This window comes from Aegilops tauschii, chromosome 4 (assembly GCF_002575655.3).
Source record: "Aegilops tauschii subsp. strangulata cultivar AL8/78 chromosome 4, Aet v6.0, whole genome shotgun sequence".
In the NCBI taxonomy this organism is placed as follows: domain Eukaryota; kingdom Viridiplantae; phylum Streptophyta; class Magnoliopsida; order Poales; family Poaceae; genus Aegilops; species Aegilops tauschii.
The window spans coordinates 492,303,681-492,315,937 of NC_053038.3; the positions used below are offsets into that span (position 1 = coordinate 492,303,681).

Here is a 12,257-nt window from a genome sequence, read left to right on the forward strand (position 1 = left end):
ACGGCAGGCAGCGATCGAGGACGGAACGGAAGCCCGATCGCCCCTCGGGTGAGCACTTCTTCTCTACCCCTCTCCTCTCTCCCATCGCATGCAATGCAACCCCCTGACGCCGTTTGATTTGTTCTGGAGAATCTGCTTGTAATTTGCTGGGTTTTGGCGTCTGTGCTTTGGGTCTGGGTCTGCGTGGGAGTAAGAATCTGCTTCACCCTCTGGTCTCGATGCTAAGATTGAATCATATTTTCTTTTGCGAATAAAGATTAAATCATATGACGGCTCTTTGTTCCATCATCAAATCAATAGGAACTCAACGGGCGGCGGCTAGCTAGCTGCTGCATGCACACGAGCGATTTCTTTTCTCTCCCCGGTACCTAATTAACCAACAAATCTTCTCAATGCAGGCGCATCGGGTGTCTCTCTGGATTCGACCATGGAAGATTTAACGCGTCCTCTTGTGAGAGATTCGGAGGCTAATCTTCATGCCAAGCTCGCTCCCTCCGGCTCCGGATCTGGACTGCAACAAGGTAGTAATTGAAAGAAAACGATCGACTTGCTTGTGGTTTCAATGGCTTCACGACCGGCCAGCTTTAAGATCGATTCTACTAGTACTTCGCATGGATGATGACTTCTTTTCATGTCTTCTTTTTCTTCTTCTTCTTCTTCTTCTCTGTGCGCAGCGTGTAAGAAGTTGCGTGATTTGACGACCGTTGATCACGCGGTTCTTGTCGCGTTCGTGGCATCCATCGGCAACCTGCTCCAAGGCTGGGACAATGCGAGCATTGCAGGTGAAGAAACTCTATTCCTTGATTGTTTTACATTGCGTATACCGACCATCACATGTAGTTTCTTTGAGTTTATTCATAGGATTTTTGAGATCTAGCTAGTTGACAGGGTTTTTTAAAACATATTGACACACATTTGAAGTGGCGGGTGCTACACACATGCATGTTTGTGTGCCAAGCGACATCACAACTTAATGCAAAAAATAGTATTAGCTTCGTGTATGTGTGTCAATATTTTTAATACTTTAAGATATATGGTGGATTGACATCACGTACAGGTTGCCAATTCTAGCACCGCCAAACATTTTTAGGTAGCGCAGAGTCATTGCAGTTAACAAATTCCACAAGGGTACCAAAAATTATTCTATGCACGGATGTAAATGTGCCGATCCACCGTGAACACGTAGCAGCTGTGCGTGCATGCACATCTATCTGCATATGCCCTCCAGATACAATTGCTTTTGTTGCGCCTTTCGCTTGCATGCATTCGGCCACCTGGCTTCTAATTATTTTCTTCTTCCGATTATTATGCATGACTAATACACGCTTACATAGTAACACTCCGATCATGATAAATATGGTGTATCATTGTGCTTTTTCCTAGTTTGAATTTTCTTCGAGAGGAGCTCAAAGTTGTAAAGTTTCACTAATTGGTTATGAACTTTTGTATGATCACCAGGTGCTATGTTTTACATAAAGGATGAGTTTAAACTAGATAGCATGCCGATGATTGAGGGGTGTATTATGGCCATGGCACTTTTTGGGGCAACAATAATCACAACACTATCTGGAATGCTATCTGATAAATTTGGTAGGTGGGCGATGCTACTTACCTCGGCGGTGTTGTCCTTTGTTAGTGCAGTATTGGTCATATTTTGGTCCCAACATGTGTATATGCTGCTATTCGCGAGGCTTATTCAGGGATTTAGCATTGGTTTGGCAGTTACACTTGTGCCATTATATATAGTTGAGACCGCGCCTCCTGATATGAGAGGAAAATTAAGCACATTTCCCCAGTTAAGTGGTTCAGTTGGTATGTTCTTGTCTTACTGCATGGTGTTTTGGATGTCCATGCTGCCAAAGGTTAGTTGGCGGATCATGCTTGGGATACAACTGATACCCTCACTAATATACTCAATTTTAACTATCTTCTATCTACCCGAGACTCCGAGTTGGCTTGTGAGCCAAGGAAGGGTGGATGAAGCCAAGATGGTTTTACAAAAACTACGAAGAAAGGAAGATGTCTCAGGTATATCTTAGATTCAATTACTTGAAATCAAGTCATCTTTTTTGCTCTCTTTATATGATGATTTGAAGTTTTTAGTTAGCATTGAATGTTATACATGGCTTTTATTACAGGTGAAATGGCAAGTCTTTTGGAGGGTACACAAGTTGGTGACACTCCGTCTATTGAGGAGTACCTAATTAGCACTAATGAAAGTATGTTAAGGGAAAAAGTGATTGGCAATGATGAAATAATAAAATTATATGGACTTCCGGAAGATTTGCATTGTGTTGCCTATCCATTGAAGAGAACAAACACAGAAGAAAGTGCCATTGGTCATTCTGTGAGTCGTGGAGCATCGTTCTATGACCCAGTTGTCAACATTATTGGGAGTATGCACGGGCTCCCTGAGGTAATGTAATCATTAACAAAGTTTCAATATTTCATCTAGTTAGCATTGGAGCTTTATATTTTACTTTCCTGGTTTGCAATTTTCAATACATGTGTACATACATGCTCAACCATATTAATTTTTTAGTTACTTTATGATCTTCTTTTAAGAATGAATTGGGTCATAACGCATCATGTAATGAAATATTTATATTGCTCTATTGTTTTACAAATGATTTGGATATTTAATGCTTCTCACTAATTCAAAAGTTTCTATTGGTTTCACCTTCAATTTACTATTTTATCTAAGTACACTTCATTTTCATAAAACAGGTTGCCCACGGCATATTCAATGAATTAGAACAACAAGGTCCAATTGAAGGGGACGAAGAGAATCAGGAAGAGACCAAAGAGCATGAGCTAGAACACAACCGAGATGATACCTATGATAGCGAGCATGATTATCTTATTCAACCCAAACCTACGAATATAAATGATTTTGTTGTATGTCGCAAAAGCGGCCATATTGGTGGAGGTTGGCAATTGGCTTGGAAAATGTCATCAGGATATCATTTGGATGGGCAAATGGAAGGTGGCATGGAACGGGTATATTTGCATGAAGGAGGTGTACCAAGTTCTGAGAACCTACTAGATGCTCCAATAGACGGGAATTTCATTCAAGCGACTGCTTTGGTCAACAAATCGGTTTTTCATAAGTCTGGACACAATATTGGTATTCATTCACCTAATAAAGATTATAGAAGTACAAAATGGAAGGATCTGTTAGAACCTGGTGTAAAACGTGCATTGGTCGTGGGTGTTGGAATACAAGTACTTCAACAGGTAAATTCTTTAGGAGTGAGAACTAATTACTATGAGCCTATTTTAAAACAAAAGTATTGTGGCACTTAAATATCACATTACATCTTTTAGTTAGGTTGTCCTGGCCGTCATTTTATTCTCCTATTTTTGGTGACTATATATAAACTTTGAGTTGCATGTTGAATTTATACGTCTCATAACTAATATATGATATATGTATATAACCAAAGAAACATTTAGCCATATAAAGTAGGTGCACATTAATGATTCAGAACACTGTCTTTTATGACAATGCTATTTTTTTGTGAGAACTCATCGAGCCCACAAGGTTTTATTAAAGTATTAATTTAATTTAATTTTTTATTTATTTTGTTCAATCTAAATTGTACACGATTTATTTTTCAATATTTTTTGCAGTTTGCTGGCATCAATGGCATTCTTTATTACACTCCACAAATACTTGAGCAAGCTGGTGTTGGGGTTCTTCTCTCAAAGTTTGGCATCAACTCTTCTTCAGTGTCGATTCTTATGAGCGCTCTCACAACTTTATTGATGCTTCCTTTTATTTGCATAGCCATGTGGCTTATGGACCGCTCTGGAAGAAGGTATCCGTATTTGTTTACTACCACAAGTTACAAATAATTATTGCTAAAATTTAAGATTTACATCCAAATTTATTATTTCCAAAATAAAATAACAGCATAATAATTTCTTTTCATTGGCTCGTGCAGAAGGATACTACTTGTGACAATACCCATCTTGGTTGTGTCCCTCATTGTTTTGGTAACTGTCAACATTGTGAATCTGAGTGCTGAACTACACGCACTGCTCTCAACAATGAGTGTTGGAATCTATTTCTGCATATTTGTCATGGGTTTTGGTCCAATACCAAATATATTCTGCTCGGAGATTTTCCCCAACAAAGTTCGTGCTATTTGCTTGGCCATATGTAGCCTTATCTTTTGGATTTGTGACATCATTGTGACATATACCCTCCCTGTATTGTTGAGGTATATAGGTCTTGCGGGTGTTTTTGGAGTTTATGCCATTGTTTGTGTGCTGGCTTTTGTTTTCGTTTGTTTAAAGGTCCCGGAAACAAAGAATATACCTATTGAGGTCATAGCAGAGTTCTATGCACTTGGCGGGTCAGGTACCCAAATCATCCAAGAGAGGCAGAAAGAAAATTCAGAGAAATTATTAGTGTGACAATTAGGTTCATTAATATCTGTATTTTTATGGTGGCTTTAATATAATGGTTTCCGTGTGGTTTTATTACAATTAAACTTCCATTTCGATATAGTATTTCTTATTCTGTTAATCTTTTTAGGAGTAGCATAATACAAAATTTTGAATGCAAATCCGTGGAGGAGCAAGAAACTTTTAGCTTGGTGTTCAATTATACATATTTCACGTAGAGCAACGACTCACAAAATGGAGAAGTTAAAATTGATGACTTGGTGAAATATCGACATTAACTTCTTCTTTTGTTTAAAAGTGCACAACAGACATAAGAAACCACTGAGTTCTTACAATAGGCTGCCACCATATGATTAGCAAATCATGACATGACAAGGACTTCTCTAGAATCATCAGGTAGTAACTAATGTTACGTTTCTTAGACATGTTATACAAATGACGGCAATGTCGAGAATCTTATGAAAAACTTCTCTAGAGTTTTTAAACGCATAGGACACATTGCCTATCCAGGAAACAAGTGCACAAAATTACTCGTGTCAACTGCGAACATCTGGCAGACTATGTCAAGGCTAAAACTTGGAGATCCCTGCCCGTCGTCATCGATGCTTTGTGGGGGAGGGCGCCTTCTCCATGGCTCCGCACCTGCGGCACTGCTTGGGCTCGGGGGTGCCGTGTCCACGGCCATCACCACATCATCACCTATATACAACCTCGCAGCTATGGAGTGACGTACTTCCTCCGTTCTGAAATATAAGTCCTTTTAAAGATTCCATTATATATACAAAGCAAAATACATCCGAATGTAGTTTTTATAGTAAAATCTGTAGAAAGACTTATATTTAGAAACGGAGGAAGTACGTGCTTACGATGGTCACTTGACTTTGATACGATCGCGACATGCTACAGTGTACCGGACCCGACCATTATCCTACTAGTTATTAAGTCGAGTTCCCAAAAGAAATCTGGTTAGAGCTAGCTATCGTGAGAGCAAACCAACTAGCGACTTGACCACGTCTGTTTAAGCGTGTACATGCTCACTAGTCACATGGATAAAGCGCTGGTAAGGCCTAATTCTTTGGTGGCTTAAAAGCTCACTCATCTTCTTTTCGACTTCTCTCATAAGCCTCCTTCCCATTCGATATGACTTCTAAATTAGTTATGGGGTACACATCAGCTCCAACAAATAGAGAACGACAACTTATGGGAGGAGTTTTTTTTCTTAACACCCAAACCATAGAACAACCATTCTACGGTATTTTCTATTAGAGTATTACCAATAAAATATTTACATGAAGAAAAGAAAAAGGAAAAGTAACAAAAGGGCTGCATAATACCACGACTCAGCGCCTGCATATAATAGCTGTATTGGCTCTCACAAGCGACAACAAATGCCTCAACCCTAGCTGCCTCTGGCCCGACCCTTCCCAAACCCCGTCCTCTGCCCCGCACCCACCCCTCGACATCGCTGGCGGCAAGCCTCTCCCCTTGCATGTGTGGTAAGGCTATAGTTCTTTTGACCTCGTCCCTCATCCGTTGGCACCAGATGTTCTCCGCATCAGCGCCAGGTAGTGCTAAGCCTTCTCCCACCGTTCCTACGAGTTCCTCCCTTCTCTCCGAGAAGTGGTGCTCACGCGTCGCATTGTCGTGGCTCCGTATTTGATCACAAAGTGAGATGCATATTTCGTGTCCTCCGACGGGTGGAGGTGAATATGGTGGGTGGTTTGCATCCTCCTTCATAACATCATGTTTGACATGGATGGAAGTTGGGGACTGTGCACCCCTTATGTCCCAGATCTGACCGCTTCCACTCAAGGTTGGACGGTTTCTCTCCCAGATCCACCATTGCTGTGAGAGTAGGGTGCGTAGAAGTAGTTGTCTTGCCTTTGACGGTGGTCGGCCATGACGATATGCGGTGATATGGGGGCGAGGGATCTTGGATGTCGAGGCGGCGGCCCTGGAAGGTGGACTGTGTGGCCTGGTTTCCGACGGGTTTTGTGGCGGCGGCGTTGGTTACTCCCTTGGATGTGTAGATGATAGGGGCCAAGCGGATGGTGGTCTTTGGTGTGGCTGCTACCAGTGGTGGCAGACAGTCCCTGATTCGATTTGTAGGCCTTGATTTGCTATGGTGACCTCTTCTCATAGTGGACTCAATTGCTAGTGTTCCGCAGCAATGTGTGAGGGACGTTTCAAGCGAAACCTCAAGTTATTAGATGAATATAGATAAATGATTTTACCTAGGTTCGGTTCCTCGTGATGCGACGAACAACCCTAGTCCTGATTGTCTGAAATTATATATATATATCGGTGAGTACAATGTGGGATCCATCGACTTGTACACTAAGTTGATGGGATATGTGGAGGTTGATCTCAGTGGGATGCCCAAGATCGGATCTAATCTATGTATAAATTAGGGCTTCGCTTCCATCATCTTGGTTATCAGATTATAAGTTGTCCGCTCCTTTGTCTTGGTCCCTCAGTCTTTCTACTCGACTCTGAGTAGGCTGGACGCATCCTTTCCCGGTCTCCTGGTTGCAAACTCTTTGGTCCTTCCAATCCTGATCTTTGGATCATGGGTGTTTCCTCCTCCGTCTCATGTGGTCAGTGGACTCCTTGCATAATCCTTGAAGCCAAGTCTGGATGAGGAGCTTGCTATCGAGGCCCTTCTCAGCTGACTTGGGCCCTCCCTTCCAAGAGACGGGCGTGTGGGCTGAGGGACTTCGTCCGATACCTTTCATGTTGCAATACAAAAAAGTTCCACTTTCCATCCTCAAGCTCCACATCAGCGGTATGAAGGAGGAACCCCTTGCTTCTCCCTGAAGTTGTTCATGTGGCCTCCGTGAATTCTTTTCTCCTTTCCCCCTTGTTTTCCAAAGGGCCATCGTTTCCCTTTGCCATTTCTACTTCACACGTAGTCCATGTGTCAGGGATTCCCTTATATTCACTATGGGCGATGATGTGACCGCACTTATACCTGCACCATGCATGGTCGGGTTCCTGATGCTTGGTTTGCTGGAGAAATACCCGACGATGTCTCCATGACGGTTCAATTTTTGGGACCAGGTGGCGGGCCTGACGGTCCTGCTCCTCTTCCGGGTCGTAAAAGGCAAGCCCGCGGTGAGTAGAGTACATTATGCTTATCTTCTTTCGTATCCCTCGCACCCTTGTCGCTTCCGTCTCTCTTCCGCTTTCTCGATCTATTGTTAAGAGGAGACAACACAGATCACTAGTTCCAGCTGCAACACCGATGTGGTCCCCGTCGTGGGTCATCGACCATTTCTTTGCCGAGAGCGCCTCACAGGGGTGGACCCGGCCTACCTGACCCCATATGCCCTTCTGGGATTGTTCCTCGATCTCGCGAGGGGAAAACCTTAATTCTGCTTGGTCATTTGTCGAGCAGATTGGACCCGTCGAGGCACGCGGTGCCGCCATGCACATCGTCGAAGAAGCGCTGTAGGTCTCCCGAGACCGCCGGCCAAGCGGCCTGGTAGAAGGCGGGCCCGAGCCCGTCCGGGCTAGGGGCGCTAGTCCGGTCTAGCGCGAAGACAGCGGCTCGGATCTCCGCCCTGGAGAAAGGCGCCACCAGCGGCGCACCGTCGACCATTGGCGCGCCGGCGTAGAGGGCCGCCAAGTCGAACCCCCAGGAGGTGCGGGGGCCCGGCCCAGCAGGTTGGAGTAGAACCGCCGCAGCGCCGCCTCCTTAGCGTTGTGAGCAACCAGCTCAACGCCGTCGACAGCGAGCACCCGGATGGCATTCCCCCGACGCCGTTGGGACGCCCGGGCATGGAAGTAGCCGGTGTTCTCGTCCCCCTCCGCGACGGCTCGGCACTTCCCTCGCTGCCGCCAGTAGGCGGCTTGCCGCGCTACAGAGCCTGCCAACGCGAGGCGGGCATCACTCCGCAGCGCAATTTCGGCCGGGGAGAGCCGCCGGTGCTCCTCCAGGTAATCTAACAGGTCAATCAAGAATTTGCAGTTGTTATCAAAAACAGGAATGAACTTGTGTTGTCGTTTCCAAACCTTGGCCGCAGACCTGAGACATTTCTTCTGGCGAGCAAGGCGAGTCGCAGCACAGGGAGAGCTTGGGACGCGCGACCAGGATGGCAAAACCGCAGGGAGGAACAGGGGGTCCAGCAGCCAGGAGTTTTCAAAAAAGAAACGCCCCGCCGAAGGGATGCGGGTAGAGACGGAGACTACCAGGGGGACGTGGTCGGATGTGGTTCTGGGGCGAGAAGCAAGCGTCGAGTCAGGGAAGAGGGAATCCCAGGCTGCGTCAAAAAAAGCCCGGTCGAGCCGGGCGAGAGTAGGGGGATCACGCTTGCTAGACCACGTGTACAACCGATCAGAGAAAGGGAGTTCCAGCCATGCCAAAGCGTTGATCATGGCGTTGAAAGCGGACGCGCGGCCGGCGTCAAAACGATCGTTGTTTTTCTCCCGCGGCAAGCGGATGAGATTAAAGTCCCCCACGATCAGTCTTGCCCCGTCAATGGAAGGCGATAAGGAGAGCATATCGTCCACAAAAGCCGTAGTAAGAGAGTGGTCAGCCGGGGCATAAACGTTAGTAAGGGAGAAGGAGAGGTCGGAGACCGTGGAGGCAAGCTTAGTGGTAAGTGAGAACCTCGATCTAGCACAACTGACGAGGGACAGCTTGCGGGGATCCCAAGCAGTAACCACCCCCCACGCGACCCGTCGGCGTCCTTAGTGACAAACTCAGAGAGATAAGGGGGAAGGAAGGATCGAGCCTTGAGCACATCGAGAGACGCGAGCTTGGATTCTTGGAGACACACAACATCGGGGGACGCAGACGAGATAGAGTTACGAACGAGATCGCACTTATCAGGCTCCCCAAGGCCTTGGACATTCCAGAAAAAGAAAGACATGCATTGAACGCAACTAACCATGGACACCGGCAGGCACCCAAGGGGGGATACAAACGCACACGCCACAACGGAAGTAAGATACATAGTCACCCAAACTGACGGGGAAAAGAGAAGAACGAGGCAGGAACAAGCCCCGGGCAACACAACCGGGGGCAGACACACCTAGGACGCTAATCATGGAGAGGAGCCGGCACCGATGAGGACTTGACAGCAGCGGCAGCACGCAGCCCCGCCACGGACGCAGAAGACAGTGGCTGCACCACCGCATCGATGACGCGGTCGCGCGCCGCCTTAGCCTGGAGACGGGGAGAACACCCAATCAGCGCGTCCTTCAGAGCACGACGCTTGGCCGCCTTGTCCGCAATCGGAACGAACGCGCCCGTGTCGGAAAGAGCCAAACGCGCGCTGCGCCGCTCCGTCCCCTCACCATGCACCGCCAGTTGCGAGTCCGCGCGAGGAGCCGCTGCATGGCCACCCATGCAAGGCGGGCCCACGTCCTCCCGCTCCATGCAGGTTACGTCGTCAGGCAATTCAGTGATATGCACCGAGGAGACAGAGAGAGGGGAGCCCGACCAGGCCACCGCCGGGGGGCCATCCGCGCCCACGCCACCGGCGAGCGCCCGGCGGGAGACGGAGCTGGGAAGGGGGGGAGCGCCCAGGACCCGCAGGATGGAGTCGAGGGCGTCGCCACCACCACCCCGGCCGCCGAACCTGCCGACCGGGCGGAACGCAGGCCCCGCGATGTCGCCGTGACGGCGCAGCCCATCCGGCCGGTTGTGGGCGAAGGGGGGCGGCGGGAAGCTGAAGAAGGGCACGTATTCGCCATTTGCGTCGAAGGAGCGAGACATGGGCCAGACCACGGCCCTCCCCACGGCCAGACGTCGCAGGGAATGTTCCGCGTACGCTCCAGCAGAACGACGACCCGGATCGTGGCGAGTTCATGGCCGGAAAGAGCGCGGGGGTCGACCTCCAGGACGCGCTCGAAGCCGGAGAAGGCGGCGGGGATGCAAGTCGGGGTCACGAACTCCGCAGGGAAACCCGTGGCCGCCAAGAGGGCGCACTGCCGAGCGCGATGCGGAACGCGCCCGTACAGCTCCTCGCGATGGAGGTCGATGCGGGCGCCCTGGAAAGGCAGCGGCTGGTTGGCGATGGCCTCCTCTCGGTCAGCCCAGGAAGCGAAGCGGAGATAGCAGACGCCGACCGACGAGGGCACCGTGTCGAAGGAGAGATGCCCTAGGTCGCGCAGCATGGCCGACTGAACAGCCGACGTCGCGTTGATGAAGGCGTTGGGAGGCTCGATGGAGACGACGGCAAGACGGCGCGCGGCCTCGAGGTCCACGGCAGGCATAAAAACGTCCATGGCGTCGGGGCGCTGAGATTCCGCCGCAACGGACACCCCACTGCCCGAGGAGACCTCGGAGCCGGAGGAGGTGGAGAGGCGCGAGGAGCTGTGGGACGATGGCGGGCCTCGAGGCAGGAGCAACTCCGGTGGCGACGCAGGAGCCGCAGCGGTCAGGACCACCGGCTGCGGATGACCAAGCTCCACCAAAGCAGGGGGCGGAGACAGCGGCGGCGAGCGAACCACCGCGTCCAGCGAGATGTCACGCGGCGAGGGCGGCGGGGAATGGGCCCGCGAGCTGGACTCGCCCACCTCGAGACGCCTCGGGGTGAGGGCCGACGGCAGTGAGCGACGAGCAGCAGAAGGGTAGGGGTCTGGCGACGGGGGGGAGGCGGTGGAGGTGGCGGCGGGGGGGGGGGGGGGGGGGGGGTGGAGCGCTGCGGGAAAACGGTGGGGCTGGGCACGGCGGACGGGCGAGGAGGAGCCATAGGACAGGAACGAGAGCGAGCGCGGTGGCCGGAACGGCGGCAACGGCGGCAGCGCACCGGATCCCGACAGTCTACTACGTAGTGACGCGTAGAAAGACAGCGGAAGCAGCCGTTGAGAGAGAGGGGGGGGGGGGGGGGGGGGGGGGGGGGGAGGGCAGGACTGGGGGCGGGGGGCTGGGGCAGAAGGGGATAACAGCGCGGTGCGATATGGGCTCCTGTCACCATCCCCGGGAGCAGGAGTGGGCGAGGTAGGGCAGAGGGCCCCCACATTCAACGCGCCATTACTGGCGAGGACGGGCGACGCGGCGCGAAACAGCTCTCCCCCCTCCTGGGCAGAGGCAGCCGGGTCACCCGCTCCCCCTCCAGCGACCGCAGTAATACCACCAAGCGGGGCATCGGCGGGGGCAGGGCAATCCTGGGGCGAAACGTGGCAAGCGATGGCACGGGGCAGAAGGGCAGGAAGGCACGACCTAGGAGGAGGCAAGCGGCCTCGTGCCGAAAGGCTACGACGACGCCCATGCGCATTAACAGGCTGCATGAATGCGGCAGGTGGAGCGGACGCGCGGGACTCAAGGACAAGCGAAGCCGCAGCACGCGCGTCGCCCACCGACAGGCACAGCCGGAGCTGCACCGCCGCCGACTCACCGATGCCGGACTCGACCATGAGCTTGGCGACAGCCTCACTAGCCACCTGGACGGAGAAGATCAAGGGCTCAACTTGCACCGCGACGAGGCGAGCGGGACGCGCGCAGAAGAGGATCGAGGCGAGGGTGGAGAGGGAGACAGCGGAAAGAGGGGGTCCCGTCGCGGCGACGACGATCCACACCGTCCCGGGCCGGAGAGCCGAGCCAGGACGGGGGTTGAAGACGACGCTGGACCGAAGGGAGGAGAAAACATGATCCTGGAAGGCTTTACCTGGACGAGGCACGACACGGAAAACTCTCCCCGTAGCTTGGGACCTCTTGCTGCCGTCGGAGTCACCAGGTCGACTGCCAAGAGCCGGAGCAGACGGCGTGGTGGGTAGCGAGGTGTGTGGCGGTGGGCGGGTTTGAGGTGGGAGGGGCGGCGGAGGGCGTCGGCGGTGAGTCGCATTGGCCGTCGGCACGGGGAATTCGCTCTCACAGTCGCATTGGCGAGGCATCC

At 51.0% G+C, this 12,257-nt stretch overlaps 2 protein-coding genes across 2 annotated transcripts; one reads left to right on the top strand and one right to left on the bottom strand.

Annotated features, from left to right (window-relative positions):
* The first annotated feature begins 427 nt into the window (after positions 1-427).
* On the top strand, positions 428-5,167 carry LOC109783806 (monosaccharide-sensing protein 2-like). Its single transcript, XM_020342407.3, has 9 exons — positions 428-521; positions 675-782; positions 1,459-1,862; positions 1,944-2,028; positions 2,139-2,416; positions 2,728-3,237; positions 3,634-3,821; positions 3,948-4,366; positions 4,971-5,167. Exons 1-9 carry the CDS (start codon positions 428-430, stop codon positions 5,165-5,167), a joined length of 2,283 nt encoding a protein of 760 aa, XP_020197996.2.
* A 2,777-nt stretch (positions 5,168-7,944) lies between these two features.
* On the bottom strand, positions 7,945-8,916 carry LOC141021997 (uncharacterized). The gene has a single exon (XM_073497867.1). The coding sequence runs from the start codon at positions 8,914-8,916 to the stop codon at positions 7,945-7,947; it is 972 nt and encodes a 323-aa protein (XP_073353968.1).
* Between the last annotated feature and the right edge of the window lie 3,341 nt (positions 8,917-12,257).

Bases quoted from the DNA above. Each gene is read 5' to 3' on its own strand.
- LOC109783806 (XM_020342407.3), top strand. From the start codon at position 428: ATGGAAGATTTAACGCGTCCTCTTGTGAGAGATTCGGAGGCTAATCTT. The intron at 783-1,458 runs GTGAAGAAACTC...TATGATCACCAG, and splicing joins GGACAATGCGAGCATTGCAG to GTGCTATGTTTTACATAAAG. The intron at 3,822-3,947 runs GTATCCGTATTT...TGGCTCGTGCAG, and splicing joins ATGGACCGCTCTGGAAGAAG to AAGGATACTACTTGTGACAA.
- LOC141021997 (XM_073497867.1), bottom strand. From the start codon at position 8,916: ATGCTCTCCTTATCGCCTTCCATTGACGGGGCAAGACTGATCGTGGGG.